Source organism: Vanessa cardui, chromosome 15, assembly GCF_905220365.1.
Source record: "Vanessa cardui chromosome 15, ilVanCard2.1, whole genome shotgun sequence".
Classification (NCBI taxonomy): Eukaryota; Metazoa; Arthropoda; class Insecta; order Lepidoptera; family Nymphalidae; genus Vanessa; species Vanessa cardui.
In genome coordinates, this window is record NC_061137.1 from 4,801,604 (window position 1) to 4,821,138 (window position 19,535).

General features: G+C 34.2%; 2 protein-coding genes across 13 annotated transcripts in view; one reads left to right on the forward strand and one right to left on the reverse strand.

The window, feature by feature from the left end:
- The window catches only part of LOC124535788 (spectrin beta chain), a 63,057-nt gene that overhangs the window by 19,728 nt on the left and 23,794 nt on the right, over window positions 1–19,535 (forward strand). For 11 of the 12 annotated variants that reach the window (XM_047112123.1, XM_047112131.1, XM_047112128.1 and 8 more), the window contains exons 2-9: window positions 9,431–9,604; window positions 12,417–12,568; window positions 13,487–13,660; window positions 14,609–14,897; window positions 16,323–16,494; window positions 17,181–17,309; window positions 18,191–18,403; window positions 18,848–19,045. In XM_047112123.1, the coding sequence (XP_046968079.1) occupies window positions 9,469–9,604; window positions 12,417–12,568; window positions 13,487–13,660; window positions 14,609–14,897; window positions 16,323–16,494; window positions 17,181–17,309; window positions 18,191–18,403; window positions 18,848–19,045 (1,463 nt within the window). In that variant the 5' untranslated portion in view covers window positions 9,431–9,468. Of the gene's footprint in view, window positions 1–8,814; window positions 8,982–9,430; window positions 9,605–12,416; window positions 12,569–13,486; window positions 13,661–14,608; window positions 14,898–16,322; window positions 16,495–17,180; window positions 17,310–18,190; window positions 18,404–18,847; window positions 19,046–19,535 lie in introns of those variants that run through there. The other variant, XM_047112125.1, reaches the window with a different exon arrangement.
- LOC124535886 (tigger transposable element-derived protein 1-like) lies at window positions 3,315–4,745 on the reverse strand. The gene has a single exon (XM_047112286.1). It carries the CDS (start codon window positions 4,743–4,745, stop codon window positions 3,315–3,317), a length of 1,431 nt encoding a protein of 476 aa, XP_046968242.1.

A 19,535-nucleotide genomic window follows, 5' to 3' on the forward strand; every position in this document is an offset into this window, starting at 1 on the left:
TACCGTGATTAAAATCGCATAGCTTCCCGCGGTTTTGAATGAACGGTACAAAATGCACATAGTAATGACGCGTTATTGTTTTCGAAATGGTTAGTAAGCAGAGATATGTGCGTGAGTACGAGTCGTTCGGCCATCATTAACACAGATAATATGAATAGGAAATCTATTCATATTATCTGTGTACGCAAATATGACAATGTGAATATGTAAATCTAAACTATCGTGCTTTTATTTTTATTTAAATTTTTAGAACGTTGTTTGAGCGTAAAATACATTTTTGTTTTGTGACGCAAAGTTATATTAATGTCTATATTTTGAAACACAAACTGAAACTACTACGGCATATTATGAAGGAACTAATAAAACTAAGATGATGTTATGGAAATGCTTAGGAAACTAGTTAATAGCCTGCGTTAAATTTGCCATCTATAAATAGAAGTGAAGATGCCAATACAACTGACCTCATAAGTTATTTTAGACAACAGGAAATATTGCGTTGACTCGGGCAATAAAATGAATGGGCTACCTACATATTACTTCGATTACGGTTTCAGAACTGTGTCGTATTATTTTTTTATATAATTAAAATTTACTTTTCGAATAATAATCATAATTTCCTATATTCAATATAGATTTTAATTATGATTTTAATGATGATTATTAGTTATGTATATTTGTAATTCGCAGTTTATAGTTTTGTTAGTGACCCCCTTAGGAACATATGACTTAACTGAAAATAGACAGAGGTTATAACTTGTTATAAGAAATGGAAAAGAAATGGTATTTTATTGATCAAACCCGCCATCAACCTGTAAGCAAAGTAATGTTGCTGAACTATTTCTACGTTGCAGACGGGATATCCGTTTTCCTTACCGGAATACACCGTAGACTTCCAAGTAGTTGCCATGAGATAATAAATATTCATGCAATTTTAAACTTTACCGCCATAAGTATTGGTTATTAAAATCGCTTACAGATTTTTACCTGTCTGCTATGCGGCATAGCGATTAGCGACAGAGGAAACTATATTTTGTCCCCTCCTTGATTGCATGACGTCTAGTGGTTCGGTTGATGCGATAAGTATGGGGGAAGTTACGGTAACTGAAAGGCCTCGAATGCTTAACGACTGCGGTAAACATCATTGATGTTTACTTCGTTTACTCGTGCTAGGTTGTATTTGAAGAAATTTGCCTAAGAAAACTGATTTCTATGTGATTATATTAAAGTGAACCAGTTGCTTTGAGCGAGGCTCCAAATACAAGCATTACGTTTTTCCATAAATTAATATTTATTCAACGTCGTGTGTGTGATGTCTTGTTCGAAATGTTCACCTTCGTGATTTGTTTGCTTAGGTTTTGAACATTTTTCATCTGAAAATGATTTATTGAAAGCACGATTTTTAATTAGTATAAATTTATGCCTTAAAAGTATACAACAAAACAACAACAGCCTGTAAATTCCCACTGCTGGGCTAAAGGCCTCCTCTCCCTTTGAGGAGAAGGCTTGGAACATATTCCACCACGCTGTTATAATGCGGGTTGGTGGTATGGAAAAAGTATAAATTAGTGTTACATTTGATTCAATGTCGAATATTTAAGGCGTAGCACTGAAACACCCTTTTCATATAACACGAAGGTATAACATAAAAATCAATGTTAACTCCATATTTTATGTGTTTCTTATTTTAATTACTACTCGGTCATGTGGCTTTAAGGATATCTGTGTACTTGAAATGGCCGAAGGGCACGCACTACGCCTACATGGTGGCTTTTTATTGTAGCCTATGGTGTACCGCCGCCATGTCTGCCTCCCGCGGGTCAACGTCCTCGCTCGTCTATTGGCTACGCTCGCTTTGTCAAACATTAGTTCCTTGAAACGAAGACAAATGACTTAATAGTTTATTAACTACCACTTCATGTTCGTGCCATCGCATCAATTACATCGGATTTCATAAAATCTTTTAAAATTTTACTTTTTCATATGAAAGATCAATTAAGTTATATAAATTTTATTGTAATTATTGACGATAAAATGATTCATTCCAAAGATTTCACTATTATTTATAGATTTGTATCTCCATAGCAAAGTGAGCTAGACGAGAAACCGGTTTTAAGATAATGAGTAATAAACATAACTAATATTATAGAACAACGTCATCCTGTAGAGTTAAACTAAGTCTTAAGTCATTTAAGTCGAAAAAAAGCAATTGTTATAAGTGTTTTTATTTTATTTGATATTTTTTATGTAATTCAAAAATAGTTTAAAAAATACTTAATTATCAGCAAATATATTAAGAAAAGACTTATAAGAGTGTTTTGAAATTCATGTTAACGTAATATAAAAGCTTGTGTTTCGAAGAGTTTTAAGCGAAAATATAATTTTGCCTGGTGCGTGGATTGTGCAAAGTGTATGGTGATGTAATATTAAGGGGACTACATGAGCTAAATGCAAGTTTTAAAATGCCAAAAAGTATATAATCCAATGCAATAAACCAAATGAAAAAAATATATGTTAATCTTCAGGATAGATGCTAGTTATTAATTGTGTTGAAAACATGATGTAATTAATTTGGTACGATAGAAAAAAATCGCAAAGTTACCTCTAAAAAAGTCTTTTTTTGTTTTTTAACTACACTTATATACCTTCAATAATTTTGGTCTTTTGTCAGATTATTCTACAAACAATATACTAAAAATTTATTATGTTAATTATTTAGTAAAATCAATAGATTTTTTTTAAATCAGATTTTCTTATTTTCGACCAAAATGCGTAAGCATGTGTGCGTGAGCGCCTCGTACAGACACTGCCGGCCGAGGCCTGTTGCTATACAGACGTGTCGCTCTTTTCACCGCATCGTTGCGAATAAAATCTCGTAGATTTTATTTTTGTGTAAATTTAATTGTAAATTAATTGTCGAATATTATTCTTTTATGTAAATAAATATATTAAGTTAAAATAGTCTAGTTGTAGTTAGCCATTTATTTTTTTGTTAAGTTATTTTTTATAAAGTTTAATTTTGTAAACATGGGAAATAAAGTACAATCTGTGAAGAAAACTAAAAAACGTTCATATAAATTAAAAAGCCGAACATATGAAAGATAATATGAAAAGGTAAGAGTATTTAATTAGTAAACATATACAGTAAAAGCTCCTTATTCGCGGGGTATATGTTCCGTAAATATGCCGCGAATACAGAAACCGTGAATATGGAATGGTAATTTATATGGGATTATAGGGGATACGTTCCTAGGTGACAAAATAAAAAAACAAATATATAAAAAAAACAATTTTATTGAAGTTTTTGACCATATTGATTAATTATTATCTTCAGGCTTAGGCAATGGTTTAAAGAATTTCGTAATTCTTTCTTGCTTGGCAGTTTTTAAGAGCTCCTTCAATTCAGACTGATATTCAGCAGTGGCATTAGCAATTTTCCTCTTAAAAATAAGACTTCGTTCCATAGACGGATCAATTTTCATAAAGAAATCACAAAGCTCATTTGCCATTTTTAAACCTTCACTAAGATTTTTCAAATTAAATGTCACGTTTTCAGTGCTTGTTGAAGCCTCTTCTTCAATAGGCTGTGAATTTAACATTTCCTCCAAGTCGGTTTCAGTCAAATCTTCATTTTGCGATTCAAGCAACTCCTGAATGTCACTTGATTCTATCTGGTCGAACCCATCTCGTCCTATTCCATTCGCTATTTCGGCAATGTTTGCAGTTAAAGTTTGAATTTGGACAGATTCTTCGTCATTTTCCGCAGTCAAAACAGGCCACAGTTTTTTCCAGCATGATTTCAATGTGGATGGCTTCAGTTCTCCCAAAGATTCTTTTACGTTTACGATGCATTCTGCTATGTTAAATTTCTTCCAGCATTCCATAACATTCATATCAGGATCACATTCCATATTATCCAGTATGATTTTGAAGGTTCGTCTAATGTAATAGAGCTTAAAGGCCTGGATTATTCCTTGGTCCATAGGTTGAAGCAAAGCCGTCGTGTTGGGAGGTAAAAATGACACTTTTATATTTGGATGCATAGTTTCAAGTTCGCGAGGATGACCTGGTGCATTGTCCAAAACTAGAACGGCTTTAAAGTCTAAATTCTTTTTTTTTAAATAAGTTTCAACTTCAGAAACAAAACAATTCCGAAACCAGTCACAAAAAATAGCGCTTGTAACCCACGCTTTCTTATTAGCACGCCAAAACACTGGCAGGTTGTCCTTGTTTTGATTTTTTAAAGCACGAGGATTTAACGATCTGTAAAGCATCAGTGGTTTAATGACACAATCACCAGATGCATTAGAACATAGCAGCATTGTAACTCTATCCTTTGCTGCCTTAAATCCAGGGGCAGACTTTTCGCTTTTAGAAATGAATGTTTTGTTTGGCATTCTCTTCCAAAACAGTGCAGTTTCGTCTGCATTAAATACTTGTTCAGGTTTGTATCCTCCATCAGCTACTAGGTTTGCAAATTCTTCTGGATATTTTTTTGCTGCAGCAGTGTCTGCAGATGCAGCTTCTCCAACGATTTTAATACTATGCAATGATTGTCGCACCTTAAATTTATTGAACCAACCTTCCGATGCTTGAAATCCTCCATCTGTACATTCACCACCACCACTACCACCAGGTTCTTTAAAATGTGCGTAAAGACGCATTGCCTTCTCCCGGATCATTGGACCACTCAGGGGCATCCTTTTTTGGTTGCGGTCTTCGATCCATAATGACAACGCCACTTCCATTTTTTCTATTGCTGGATCACGAACAATTTTCGCTGACAGTGAAGTTGAAGCTACAGACGACCTTATTTTATCTTCGCATTTTTTTATCGATCGTACAGTTGATTCGTTGACATTGAATGAGCGTGATATGGATGCAAACGACTCTCCAAGACGTAAACGATCAAGCATTTCTATTTTCACTTTAAGTGGTAAAACTGATTTTTTACGCGTCGAAACTCGTTTTTCATTTTTTTTAGTCGACATTATAAGTTAGGAAGACAACGGAAGAGACGTGTTACTCGATCACAATTTTTGTAACGAATGGAAAGATGAAACAATAAAACACGTAAAGCGGCTCTTACCAAAGAACGGAACGTCTAATATGTGGCAGCATTTAACAATATACTTTATGCATTGAGTAATAAGGTTGCTTTACTTAAACATTTTGTTTGTTTACATTCTCAAAAACACCGACCGCGGCGAAGGCGGCTTATGTCAAAGGAAAAGTCGAAGCATTGCAGCGTCTATATCATATAACAACATACTTTAGGCATAGTTGTAATAAGGTCTATTTTATATTTTTTAATAGTCCATTTGACGGCGCGTTTACAAAGGAAACCGAATCCTTTTTAATAATATGTATGTACCGATGTACCGATTAGATCCGCGAATAAAGAAATCTTTAGCCGCGAATATAGGAATTGGGTCGCATATTTTTTATCCGCGAATAGTGAAAACGCGAATGAAGGAAGCGCGAATAAGGAGCTTTGACTGTATATATTATAAATAATGATTATTGGAAACATTTATTAAAAACAATGCAATTAGTTCGCATAGAATCAGATTTTTCGACAGATTTCTTACAGTCACCATGGAGTATTTGGTCAATGCAAGCAAGTCCAAGAAGAATGTGCGGGTTCGATCCCCGCACTCTGAACTAAAATTTTATAATTTTTAAAGGACTATATTTAAAAATATATATATATTTTATAATTATTAAAATTTAATTCCTAACAACTATGCATTTATTTTTTCAGAATTAAGAAAATCGAAAAAAAATAACACGGAAGCTATTTCTATTACGTTAGAGTTTAATTTTATCAATTTTGTGTATAATAGGAAATATAGTTATGTATGGATGAAATTTAATAATAAAAAAAATAAATAAATACAAATTAGCACATCACATAAATATTTAGTGGTGCTTGCCTGGGTTTGAACCCGCAATAAGATACGCGCGTTCTACCCACTGGGCCATCTTGAAATATGTAATTTTTGTGAACCAAAGAACTAAAATATTTAGAAGTGTCATATACGTAATTCAATATTTTTTAAAGATTGGAAATAGTAACAATTGAAAAATTTTAGCTCGTAGCTTCAGTGAAAGTGGGTGAAATATTGATTGCAAGTATCCAAGATATTTTAATAACGAACGACGACGAACGAATAATTAAAAAAAATATTTTAATAAAAAAATTGAAACGAAATTTATTTGTTTTTTTGTTAAACCAAAAATAAATAAAAATATTTGAATTTAATTGAATCAGTTTTATTTCAAATATCAGTCAAAAACAATACAAATAATTCTAATATCCAAACTATTTTTATGAGATTTATGACTAAACCCACTGTGATTGACCGAGTTAACCAATAATTCTACTAAACTGACTTGACGATATTACTTTTATAGTAACTTTTTGATGCTGACTTTTTTAACTTAATTTTTTTTCTTTGTGTACCGATATTAGTAAAACGAAGAAACTCTACGCTTTTTGTCCGTGTACAAATTACGAACAGTTCCAATTTTATTTAATAAATCGCTTAACAAACTTACAAAATTTAAAAATAGGTACGATTTAATATTTAGTATTACAACTAATTGAATTGATACAGTAAAAATTAAAGAAAAAAATGTTTAAATTAACTATTTTTTGTACATAAAATAATAATAATTTAAGTTTAATTAATTCTGTTTAATTTTATCATAATTTTTTAAATGACACAAAGAAATTAAAATAATTCTGTTGTCCTGTCTATTTTTATGAAATCTATGATTGATAGAATTGATAGAATTGACTTCGCTTCGCTTTCGCTCGGCGCGGCGCGCGGCGGTTCGGCGCCATCTATTGGAATATTCAGGCGTAACCTCGCCGCCTCGCTAAGCGTAGTGCGCGGGGGGACATGCCGTTTTTGTCGTTAGACTCGTTAGTGTATGTATGTGTGCGCGTGATTCTCAAGGGCAATTAGCTCCTGTAGTCCCCTTAACATGAAACACACTGGCGTGTCTTAGATATTGTCGATTTCTCACGAGACAGCTTTTTATTGTTCATTGTCTTTTATTATTTGCGCCTGTCAGTTGGTTCTGAAGTTTACCTGGATTAAGAACGTACAGTATTTATTTGTTCCAGGTAACTAAATATCTTACCTTTGTCATTTTACTTTAATTAACAGACCTCTTAAAGATTTGTGACGTACGTACAGACTTCAATATTGAAAGCGAGATCATAAGATACTTTGATAGCGATCTCGAGTGAAATTTACAAATGTTACATAAAATTTACAGTAACAAATTGTATATCTTACAGTCTGAAAAAGGGAAATATATAGGTATATATACATACTGGTAATTAAATTGCGATTCCTAATACCGATTCGGTTTATATAACAAAATTAGCGTCACTTAGGATATACGGTATTATCTAGTTCTACGTATTCGTAATACTATACCTTTGACCTCTTATTCAAGGACGTGTGGTCAGACACCTTTATTTCATGTAATAAAAAAGAACTAACTGTCTGCTAGTAACTGTTGGGTTTCTAGGTCGTTCGCAATTCAGAACAGCTTTTGAAATGATTGGTAACAAACAATATAATGTGTTTATCATAAACAGCGCTCCTCGTTTATTATTTACACGCGTGTGTGTGTGTGTGTTCCGGCCTATGTGTGTATACTCAAACCAAATGTATTGTCAATCTCAAATAATAAAAATCTTTTAAGGCTCTTAAATGAATGTGTTATCGATATATTTTTTATTACTCTAAATTGGCTGTTGGTCATTTGCTACATCAAAGTATGCAATCCACTGACATGCCACATACAGGCTTGAGAGGTTGGAGAAAGAGATCTTCAAAAATAGATTAATATCGTTGTCGTATAGATGCAATTAATATTTTATGTTTGGTGAAATTACTGCCCTTTTTGATATCATCACAAGAAAATAATATAGGCATTTTTATAACTTGAATTTGAATTGTCAGTCTACGTATGTAGCAAATAGAAACGTAAAGGCACATAGAAATTAACGTAACTTTTTTTTTAAATCATACATCAATAAGATAACAATCGGTGGAGATTCTATTCATAGTATATGAATAAGACCTTATCAGTTTTTGAAAATAATTTGAGTTCGATGAAACAGTTCTGTATGAAACAATAATAGCAATATGAAAGCGTACTATGACGAAACTACAATTAATACAGTTTGCACGTATGAGCTCAGGCGCCGAGAGGCCGACTCTATTGAGGACAGTTTGTAGGCTCACCACCAATTAACTCAGCCCCTCTAAATGAATTCAATGTTGAAAAGTCTAGCCGAACGTAACATGTAAACTACACAACAATGTATAAGTATTTCGTTTCACCATAGTCATATAATCTAGTTGACATGTTTTTTTTTGTTTGTTCGATTCTAGCGTTTTTGATCATTAGTTGAAATCGTAGATTTTAAATACGATTTCATATAAAAAATGTTAAGTTATTACTTTTTTTAGTCCAATAGGATTATGTAAAACGACTGAAGAATAGTGAAATGCTTAATTTTATTATTATTTTTCTTATATTCTTTATTTGAATGAGAACGTAAGTTTCAAAGTACATGCGTTTAACATTGTAAAATAGAAGAGTCGCTAATTTAAGACATTTTATGAACATAATTGGATTTCATACTTACTTATTTTTATTACATTACATAAAGTAAACTCAAAAGGAATCCGATTAGGCGTGTCGATAGCGCTCTAGAATGGATATCTAATCTTATCGTTTAATGACGTCACGGCAAATAATAAAATTTTCTGGTACAATGCAACTCGACAGGATCGCAGAGCATTGTGAAAATAAACATGTAATACATACGAAAATAATTTGTGAAGCAGATTTAGTTTACCGTTAATTTTGTAAACTAAAAGCATTAACGCCGTAACTACACATGTGTTTTGTTTCTTTGACGCGCCTGTTAATACTTAGGCAACGTATTCAAGGTGAAACCTGTTTTGTAATCAAAATTTGTTGACAATGAGTTCATTGAAATAATTTAACAAAAGTTGATCTGCCTGCTATTAAGTGTACAACTCATGTATTCCTTAAGACAGTGATTTTTGACGAATTATTGTTTGTGCGGCTACTACGATAAATGCGCTTTGGTTTACAAAAAAATCCATTTACATTTATGTTCTGGCGACAAATAAAATATTCTCTGGCAATGTGATAGCTTTATGTAGAGATTATAAGTGCATTCAAAATTAAAAACTATATCATATAAAATTATATGTATTAGTGGTAAAAATGTTTTGCTTTAATTAACTCTCCAAATTAACACTTATTTAATAATATAAACGAAGGAAACCGATCGTTGTATTTTTAAGCAAAATTTCTCAAGAATTTGATAATATAAATCAGGAGATTTTAAGACGAGTATTTTTCTTTCCAGATATTTGAGCGTGGCGCGGTGAGGTGCAGTAGGTCGCGATGACGACCGACATCTCGGTGTCCCGCTGGGACCCGTCGATCGGCCACGGCCAAGAGATCATCGACGAGATCGAGTACGATGGCGGCAACTCCTCCTCAAGGCTTTTCGAACGATCGCGCATCAAAGCGCTTGCAGGTAAAACCACATTGAAGCGATGTGACCAATGATGTTCTATTAAACAGATATGTCATTAACGCGCAAAAATTGAAGACTAGAAAATGTCCTAATTGGGACGTTTGCCTTTACGCTTTCATCGTAATTATGCCAGTAATACGTTATAATAGATCATAATTATGTAGTAATACGTTTTGCGTAATTAAAACATCTAGTTATCCCTTTTACTTATTGTTTTTATCAAGCTATCCTTTTTACTTGTAACGAAATGTAAAATAAACGGTCCCCGGCGCGGCACACTTTTTTCTGTTGTTTAGTATGGGTATGACATATCTGTTTATTAGAATATCATTGGATGTGACGCTTACCGGATATAAACATAATTTCGAATTCATTATAAAAACATTTTACTAAAATTTGCTATTAAAATGTATAATTTATTCATGAAGTTCGGCGTCTGTTTCATTCGTATAATAGTTTAAAGCTGTTTTCTATGTTTAAGGACAAGTGTAGCTTATATGTAATGCATCCGCAGCCTGGATCACTTATACATACATATAATTTATACTTTAAATCATCGTGTTGCTATAAACACAGATAAATAATAAATAGAAGCGACATAACACGAGTTTGTTAGAAAAAAGACTGGATCTGGTTACTAATCTTTGCGTAAGGCTCGTTGTAGAATTCATACAAAAAAATGAGCTTTTTTTGTTACAAACTCCAAGAAACCGCCTTTTTATGTTTTTACTATTATTTTTGCACTTTTCTAGTCAATGACTCATCGAATAGGGTTATACTAAAACAATTTTTAAATCAGCTTACCGGTAGGCTTGTTACAAGAATTTAGTTTTCCGCTAAGCATCAGCAAAAAAAACTACTACTAGTTTCTATGATTTTTTATCTAATGAATACTGATGCAAATTGTGTTCTATGTGATTAAACACTTTTGTCGAGTCACTAAAACAATTCTAAATTCCGAGTAGTTCAAAAAATAGCATGAACTAAAGTTAGATCTTTGTCTGAGATTTGGCGTGCCACACTAATTCTATTGTGACCGGTCGTGAACCTTTGGGATAAACGTTCAATACATTTCTATTTCGTATCATAATATGATGTAACTTTAACCTAAATTAATAATATGAACTCCTTATAATACTGTTTATAATTTGTAGTTCTGCGATCAACTTGTAAGTAAGTGTAACGATAGGTATCCTCAGCGATAAGAACATCAGTATAGCCGATAATAATGCGAACCCAGTAATGTAGGTAAACGATAAAACGCTTGATATATTTTACTTTGTTTCACGAAACACATTAAAATATTGTTGTTATGTTATGATTTGTTAAGGCTTAAACTAATCGTACCGAGTTACGTTATAATATATTTGTAATACATGATAATGGGAAAACGTTTGTATTATTATACTCGCCTGTACTTGCTTATCATGACATTGCAATAACCACTGCTTCCGTTTTCCCTACAATGAAGGGATTATTAACAATTGGCACATCATTCGTAAATAGTTCCATCTTAAAAATCTTGAACTATTCAGTAGTTTTATCTGTAACTCGTACAGTTATCTGATACGGTCATAGCGTAGATACATTTAATATATATCGTCGAATAGTGATCACGATGATTTGTCTGTGACCAACCGGCTTATACCATGATACTTCGATATAATTCGTAACGAAAAATCAAAAGTGTATTCAAATTTAAAGACGTGAATTTAAATCGAGTAATAATATAATATTCAGAACAAGATTAGTTCATTAAACCTAACCGAGTGTTGTCGACATCTGGAACGTGCGTATCGAATATCCTTGTCCAGTGACCAGTTGAATTTTGTCGCTCTAATTCTTCCCGTTCTTTCGTCGAACGGCTCAGTCAATCGGTGTTGCTGATATGACATCGACGGAGTGCTATGATCTCATAAGACGTGGAGTCGATATCGAAGTGCCCGGTTTGGAACTTTACTACGACAAAGTTGTGTGCGAGCTCAGAGGTTGGTAACATGTGATCGTTGTTGCAAAGGGTAGTGCGGTGACTTGTTTTTTCTTATTTTTTTACGTGTTAAGAATTATGTGCGCGGTTAAAGTGTCGAATGTGTAGTGTGCGTTAGAGGTAACCATAAGGAAAATAATTACCATAAAATTTAGTGTAATAAATTCAGTTGAAATTATTGTCTATTGTGTTGCTAAAATGATTTACTTTTACGATTTGAATTTGATGTAATGTCTTAATATAAGAAAACGTTTACGTAATGTGCGTTAAATTATTATTGTATTGTATTATATTATATTATAATATTATATTGTATTATATTATTTTTATTATTAATATAAACTTTCACAAATTAGAGTATTGACGCACTTTTGAATAACCTCGGTTTCCGCTCTAAAGCGTAAGGCAATACGATCTGCTTCTCGTGTTACCTGTATTATTTACTGATGCCGATATCTAAGCGCTATGATTTATTGCAATGGATCAGCCTCCCGAGGGCGGACCGTCCAGGACCAAATCGCGGCGGGTGCCTCGCCCCGGCCGCCCCCACTGGCGGCTTATGTGTTAACAATCATTGTTTTCTTAATACTTGTCCGTACATATGAAATGATCGTCTATTATGTTTATTTCTATTTCAACATCGAAGGTCTTGTAGTTTTTATCGAATCACTGGTGTTTATATAATATGAGACGAAAGTGATAATCTTTGTGTATTCTCATCAAAGTTAATTGTATTAAAAATAAAATGTTATCTTGATACGTATCAAACTCAGTGCAATTATGAAATGGACGTGTAATTTATTATACAATATTTTATTATTTCAGACGAACGAGAAAGTGTACAAAAGAAAACTTTCCAAAAATGGGTGAATTCACACCTGGTGCGTGTGGGGTGCCGCATCAATGATCTTAACGTGGACATGAGAGACGGCAAGATGCTCATCAAGCTGCTGGAAGTACTTTCCGGAGAGAGATTGGTTAGTATATTCATTAGTCATGTTCCTCTTTACACGTAGTTTTTATTGAACATTCATGTGTACCTACCCCTATTTTTCTATCGCTGGAAAAACCCCGTTCCATTTTCCCCACATAAATTGAAGTGGGTGTGTGGTGACGCCGGTGTCTAGGACGCGAAGTGCGCCATAGTTCAACGGAATTGCCAGTAAAAAACCAGTGGTACCCTTTCCATCTCTTCGGGGGGCGTCACGGTCTTGCTTTTGCATGCTGTAACGCCCCGACATATTTACCTACCTATCTGAACTGAACTGAGATATAAAGCGAATCAATACGTATTAATTCTCAGGATTTTAGTCAACAGTAGTAAGTTTATTTAAACAAATTATTTGAATAAATTAAAAGCGCATACGACTCATATACATTTCCGCGCCAGAAATGCCTGTCAAAACTTTACGGACGATGAAGTTTTACTCTCATCGCTCATGTATTTTCACTAATGAGTAATCACTGACCAATTAGAATAATACCAAGCACTAATGCCTTATAATAATAAGCAGTTTATCTTATAGACAAACTCAGATTAGTTTAATTCTATTAATTATATAAATTATCCTTTAAATTAAAACAAAATTGTAATTGCTGCTATTGTAATTTGTAATATCCTCCTTTTTTTCTTGTTGCTCTAATATTGTATATTAATTTATGAGTGGAAACTTGATTGGCTTGTGATTTAATTTGTGTTTGTTAATATTAAGACTTATTGTAGTGTTTGTTTCCCAAATAAAATAAAATAAAAAAAAAATAAGCCAGTCAACTCGATGTAGATTAATGTAATTACAAGTTCACGTGGTTACAAAGAATATTTCTTATCTGTGCAAAAACAAACAATGTAATTTATATTGTGTAATAAAGCTCGATCTGTGTGTGTGTCCTTACAGCCTCGACCAACGAAGGGCAAAATGCGTATACATTGCCTCGAGAACGTCGACAAAGCGTTGCAGTTCCTGCGCGAACAACGCGTGCATCTCGAGAACATGGGCTCGCACGACATCGTCGACGGCAACGCCCGCCTCAACCTGGGTCTCATCTGGACTATCATCCTCCGCTTCCAGGTTTGTTGCTATTGTGGATATGAGACAACATCGCATACATTACTCTGATCCCAATGTAAGTAACTAGAGCACTTGTGTTATGGATAATCAGAAGTAACGAAGGTACCACAACCCAGACCCAAGACAATATAGAAAACTAATGATAATCTACATTGACTCGGCCGGAAATCGAACCCGGGACCTCGGAGTGGCGTACCCATGAAAACCGGTGTACATACCACTCGACCATGGAGGTCGTCAGATATGTCTATATATTATATGTGTGGATATATCTATATATCGCATCCTAAATCCCTTCGGGCTCAGATCGCTTTTCTTCCATTACTTAATTTTTAAAAATAAGACCGTTAACGGATTTTACAATATTTTTATTACTATAGATATTAACAAACGAATGCTTGACAGCTACCAAGAATCCAGTGTTGTCGTTTTTGTAAAAACGATTTCATACCAGTGTCAACTTCAAGAATTTTATTAACTAGTTACATCAAGACATAGTTCTTGATCGTATCGAAGGCGTTGCTCATTCTTCGACATATACATATAAAATTACATGTTAAGTATTGTTATAAAGTTAGAGCTATGAATTTTGGTGAGTAGAGTCCTTTTATTGGGTAGACACCAACTAAGGAAATGATTTTGGAAATTCGTTCCGTAAGCGGGTTAAATAGGGTTTGAAATTTCGGATAATATAGTCAATTTCTATGCGTGCAAAACCGCAGGTAACAAGCTAGCAATATAAACCTTTGAATCTACATCCCATAAGGGTGAAGATGCGGTTAAGCGTGGGATTAAATAAGCTTCAATTATTTGAATATAAATATATTTACACTCATATGATTTGTAAAATACTCCTTATTTGTATTAAATATTTTGTGTTAAAAAATCGCAATATGTAATGAGATAATATGTTATGATATGACTTTTCATTAACATGTATCGTTTCAGATTCAAGATATTACTATTGAAGAAACAGACAATAAAGAGACAAAGTCCGCTAAGGACGCATTGCTATTGTGGTGTCAAATGAAAACGGCCGGCTATAACAACGTGAACGTACGCAACTTCACGACATCCTGGCGCGACGGGTTGGCGTTCAACGCCATCATACACAAACACAGACCGGACCTCATACAGTTCGAGAAATTACACAGAAGCAATCACATTCACAATTTGAACAATGCTTTTAATGTGGCTGAGGAGAAACTCGGTCTTACCAAATTGTTGGATGCTGAAGGTTGGTTAAGATGTTCCTTCATTTGAATTAACGTTTACTTTTATTTGAGCCGGCTCTGTGTCTTTTTTCTGTTATATTTTATACTTGGTGGTAGGGCTTTGTGCAAGCCCGTCTGGGTAGGTACCTCCCACTCACCAGTTATTCTAACGCCAAATAACAGTACTCAGTATTGTTGTGTTCCGGTTTGAAGGGTGAGTGAGCCAGTGTAAGTACAGGCACATGGAGACATAAAATCTTAGTTTCCATGGTTGGTGGCACATTGACAATGTAAGGAATAGTTAATATTTCTTACAGTGTGATGGTGACCACTTACCATTAGGTGGCCCATATGCTCGTCCGCCGACCTATACCATAAAAATAAAATTATATGAATTCTTAGTAAAACAGCCTTTAGTTTGGATTTCATTTATTATATTTGGAATTTGTATGTGTACTCTTTCGTGTCAAGAAAATTGGCACATCAATATTATGGCACTGTCGCTGGGCGAATTGCCGTTTAATGGGTATTTGTGCATATACTTCTGCACAATAATATCCCCGGCACAGGTGAATAGTATTATCGCTGTGGCTGTTATCAGCCACTTTCCTAATTTGCAGTAATTTTGCATTATTGTCATTTATGAATAAATATTCAAAATATAAAGCGAGTCTTTATCGAATATCATCTAAGTTGCTAGTGATGATGTTTTTCGTGTATGTGATATGTTCGTCACGGCTTAGTCGTTATTGGAAATCATTCTAGTCGCAACTTAATCTAGAACAAAACAAATTAGTGCCGGTTTTGATTTAGATTTATGGATTTCGTTAAAGTTAATTTCATATCTCTAACCAACTCAAATGTTACAATAACAGATTTTGGTTATCATTAAAAAAATTTTTTTACAAGTAGAGACATATCTGCAGTAATGTTAACGTCTATTGGGATATGTGTTTCGTCATAAATAATCAAGTTTTTTGAGTCGAGATGGCCCAGTGGTTAGAACGCGTGCATCTCAACCGATGGTGGTAGCTTCACTTAATTGTAAAATGACGATTCAAAAGTGCTTATAAAAGCCTACTTGAATAAAGTTTATTTTGATTTTGATTTTTGATGATTGCGGGTTCAAACCCAGGCAAGCACCCCTAATTCATGTGCTTAATTTGTCTTTATAATTCATCTCGTGCCCAGCGGTGAAGGAAAACATCGTGAGGAAACCTGCATGTGACAAATTTCATAGAAATTCTGCCACATGTGTATTCCACCAACCCACATTGGAACAGCGTGGTGGAATATGTTCCAAGCCCTCTCCTTAATGGAAGAGGAGGCCTTATCTCAGCAGTGGGAGATTTACAGGCCGTTACTTTACTTTTTTACTTTACATAAATAATCAAGATTTCGATTAAAGAGTAAAATCAACTATTTTAATTATATTCTAATTTTTACAGACATCGCAGTTGAGCATCCAGATGAGAGATCTATCATCACATATGTGGTCACATACTATCATTACTTCAGCAAGATGAAGCAAGAGACGGTTCAGGGTAAGAGGATCGGCAAGGTGGTCGGTATCGCTATGGAGAACGAGAAGATGATGCAGGAGTATGAGTCACTCACCAGGTAACAGATCAACACCTTCATGTTTTTCTAATTTGTCTTTGATAATCGTAAAGTTTTCTGATATATATTTATGAATTACTATTATATACTAGAAGTCGCCAGCGGCTTCGCTCGTTATATGTTAGGCAAAAAACGTAGCATATGTCCTTTCTTGGAGTTGAAGTTTGCTTTATAACAAATTTCATCAAAATCGCTTCAGCGGTTTGTTCGTGAAAGATCAATAGACAGACAGAGTTACTTTCACATTTATAATTATTTCGAAAAGTTCTTTATCACTGATATGAGTTACGTTACAATCTTAAACTTTCAATCATAAAGTAAATTTGGATTGTTTGTAACAGCCTGTATAATACACTAGGCGGGGCGATCGGATCATATTGTTTTCGTCTTGCGTCATAATGATGAGAGTGTTTGTCGCTTCTAATTTATCTGTTTTGTATAATTTTCTTTGCCTACCCTATTTTTGTTTTATTTCTTTATTATTATTATTATTTCTTTATATAAATAAAATACGGTGACTATGGTACACGGTAAAGTTTATAAAACTTATGCTGTACTATAATAATTTGTTGCTATTTTGTATCATGCTAAAAGAAAAAAAAAAACTTATGAAAAGCGTAATAGGTAATTTTAAAGGTTATTATTTTTTTTGTCTTGTATTTCTATGGTATCTCGTGTTGTTTCAGCGATCTCCTCCAATGGATCGAGCGCACAATCGAAGCTCTGGGCGACAGAACATTCGCCAACTCGCTGGAGGGAGTGCGTCAACAGCTCATACAGTTCGCTAACTACCGCACCGTTGAGAAACCTCCTAAGTACGAATAATTATTAATTTATTGTTTTTTTTTTATTGAGGGTCAACTGTCACAACACTTATACAAATAATAGTGTAACCATATTTAGACTTGATATAAAGTGTGTCTCTCTAAGACTGTCATAACATGCAGTTTAACAATATACATATTTGTTTAACAAAACACTAGAGATTAACTACTTTTCATTTCGAAAATTAAGCAATAGTATACTCTATAACCTAGGAGCCAAGGAATCATTAAGGTATAGATTTAAAGAAATTAAGATATTGTCTGTTGCTTCTCAATACATATTTTGTAATGTTTTGTATGTACGGAAAAATATTAATGTTTTTATGAGAAAATGTGATTCTCATAACATTGGTACAAGGAACAAACACAATCTTGTTACTCCTGTTACTCGACTGCATAGAGTCAGTAACTCTTTTGTGGGGCAATGTATACGCTTCTACAACAGGATCCCAGAAAGCGTTCAAAATGCTTCTGTTGCCAAATTTAAAAAAAATTGTTAAGGAACGCTTGTGTGCAAAAGGTTACTATACAATTAGCGAGTTTATGTTTGATAGCACACCTTGGGAATGAAACGATCGCCTCCTGGCTATTTCTAATCATATACTACTATGTACCTTATAAATTTGACAAAAAAAAAATAACAGAAAAAAAAGACCCGCTGAGTTTCTATCGCCGGTTCTTCTCAGGTCAGGGTGTTCCTTTTTCCGAACCGGTGGTAGTGTTAATTTGACAATCAATAAGTAAGTGTAATGCTTTTATATTGAATAAAGGAATTTGAGTTTGAGTTGAGTTTGAGTTTGAATTGAATCAATATATGTAATTTAATTAGGGATGTAATTAATTTCATATCTATACGTTACAATTTTTTTCAGATTCGTCGAGAAAGGTAACCTGGAAGTGTTGCTATTCACGCTGCAATCCCGCATGCGCGCAGCCAACCAGAAGCCCTACACGCCCCGCGAGGGTCGCATGATCCACGACATCAACCGCGCCTGGGAGCGCCTCGAGAAGGCTGAGCACGAGCGGGAGCTGGCCTTGAGGGAGGAGCTCATTCGCCAGGAGAAACTGGAACAGCTCGCTGCCAGGTGAGTTTGATATTATTATTATTATAGTTATAATACTATATTTACTTGGTGGTAGGGCTTTGTGCGAGCCCGTCCGGGTAGGTACCACCCACTCATCAGTTATTCTACCGCCAAATAACAGTAGTCAGTATTGTTGTGTTCCGGTTTGAAGGGTGAGTGAGCCAGTGTAACAGGCACAAGGGACATAACATCTTAGTTCCCAAGGTTAGTGGCGCAGTGACGATGTAAGGAATAGTTAATATTTCTCACAGCGTCATTGTCTATGGGTGATGGTGACCACTTACCATCAGGTGGCCCATATGCTCGTCCGCCAACCTATACCATAAAAAAAATATCTTGATCTGCAAAAGCTATGATTTAAAAAACTTGTCTATAAAATCTTATCAATATTGATCTAGACTAATTTAGGTATTGCATTTTGTTAACATTTTTGTTCATTTCTAGATTCAACCGCAAAGCTCAGATGCGTGAGACTTGGCTCTCTGAGAACCAGAGGCTCGTCAGTCAGGACAACTTTGGCTTCGATCTGGCCGCCGTCGAAGCGGCCGCCAAGAAACACGAGGCCATCGAGACAGACATCTTCGCTTACGAGGAGCGAGTGCAAGCTGTGGTTGCCGTATGCTCCGAGCTACAGGCTGAGCGGTGAGTGGGGAATATTTTGATTACATTTAAGTTTGTTGTTAAAACAGATTTAAAAATCATTAAAAAAAATATATTATTTTAGTAATTCATGTGAAGTTTAACTTCTATATATTTTCTAATTTGAATATCAACATCTGTTAATATAATAAAATCCCGCAGACATTTTTAACTTTGCCGTTTAGTAAATTCAAATCGTTTGTAAAAAATACATTGGTAGAAAAAGCATATTATTCGATACAAGATTTTATAGATGATAAAAAAGCGTGGAGTTAATACCTGTTGACTTCCAAGCATGATATATTAATTTAAATAATTGTATTTAATTAAAATGACGTATTTTTTAAATGTTAAAAAAGAGTTACTGAGTTTCTTTGCCGGTTCTTCTCGGTAGAATCTACTTTCCGAACCGGTGGTAGCTTCACTTAATTGTAAAATGACGATTCAAAAGTGCTTTTAAAAGCCTACTAGAATAAAGTTTATTTTGATTTTG

Excerpts from the sequence above, each read along its gene's own strand:
- LOC124535886 (XM_047112286.1), bottom strand. The coding sequence starts at position 4,745 with ATGGAAGTGGCGTTGTCATTATGGATCGAAGACCGCAACCAAAAAAGG.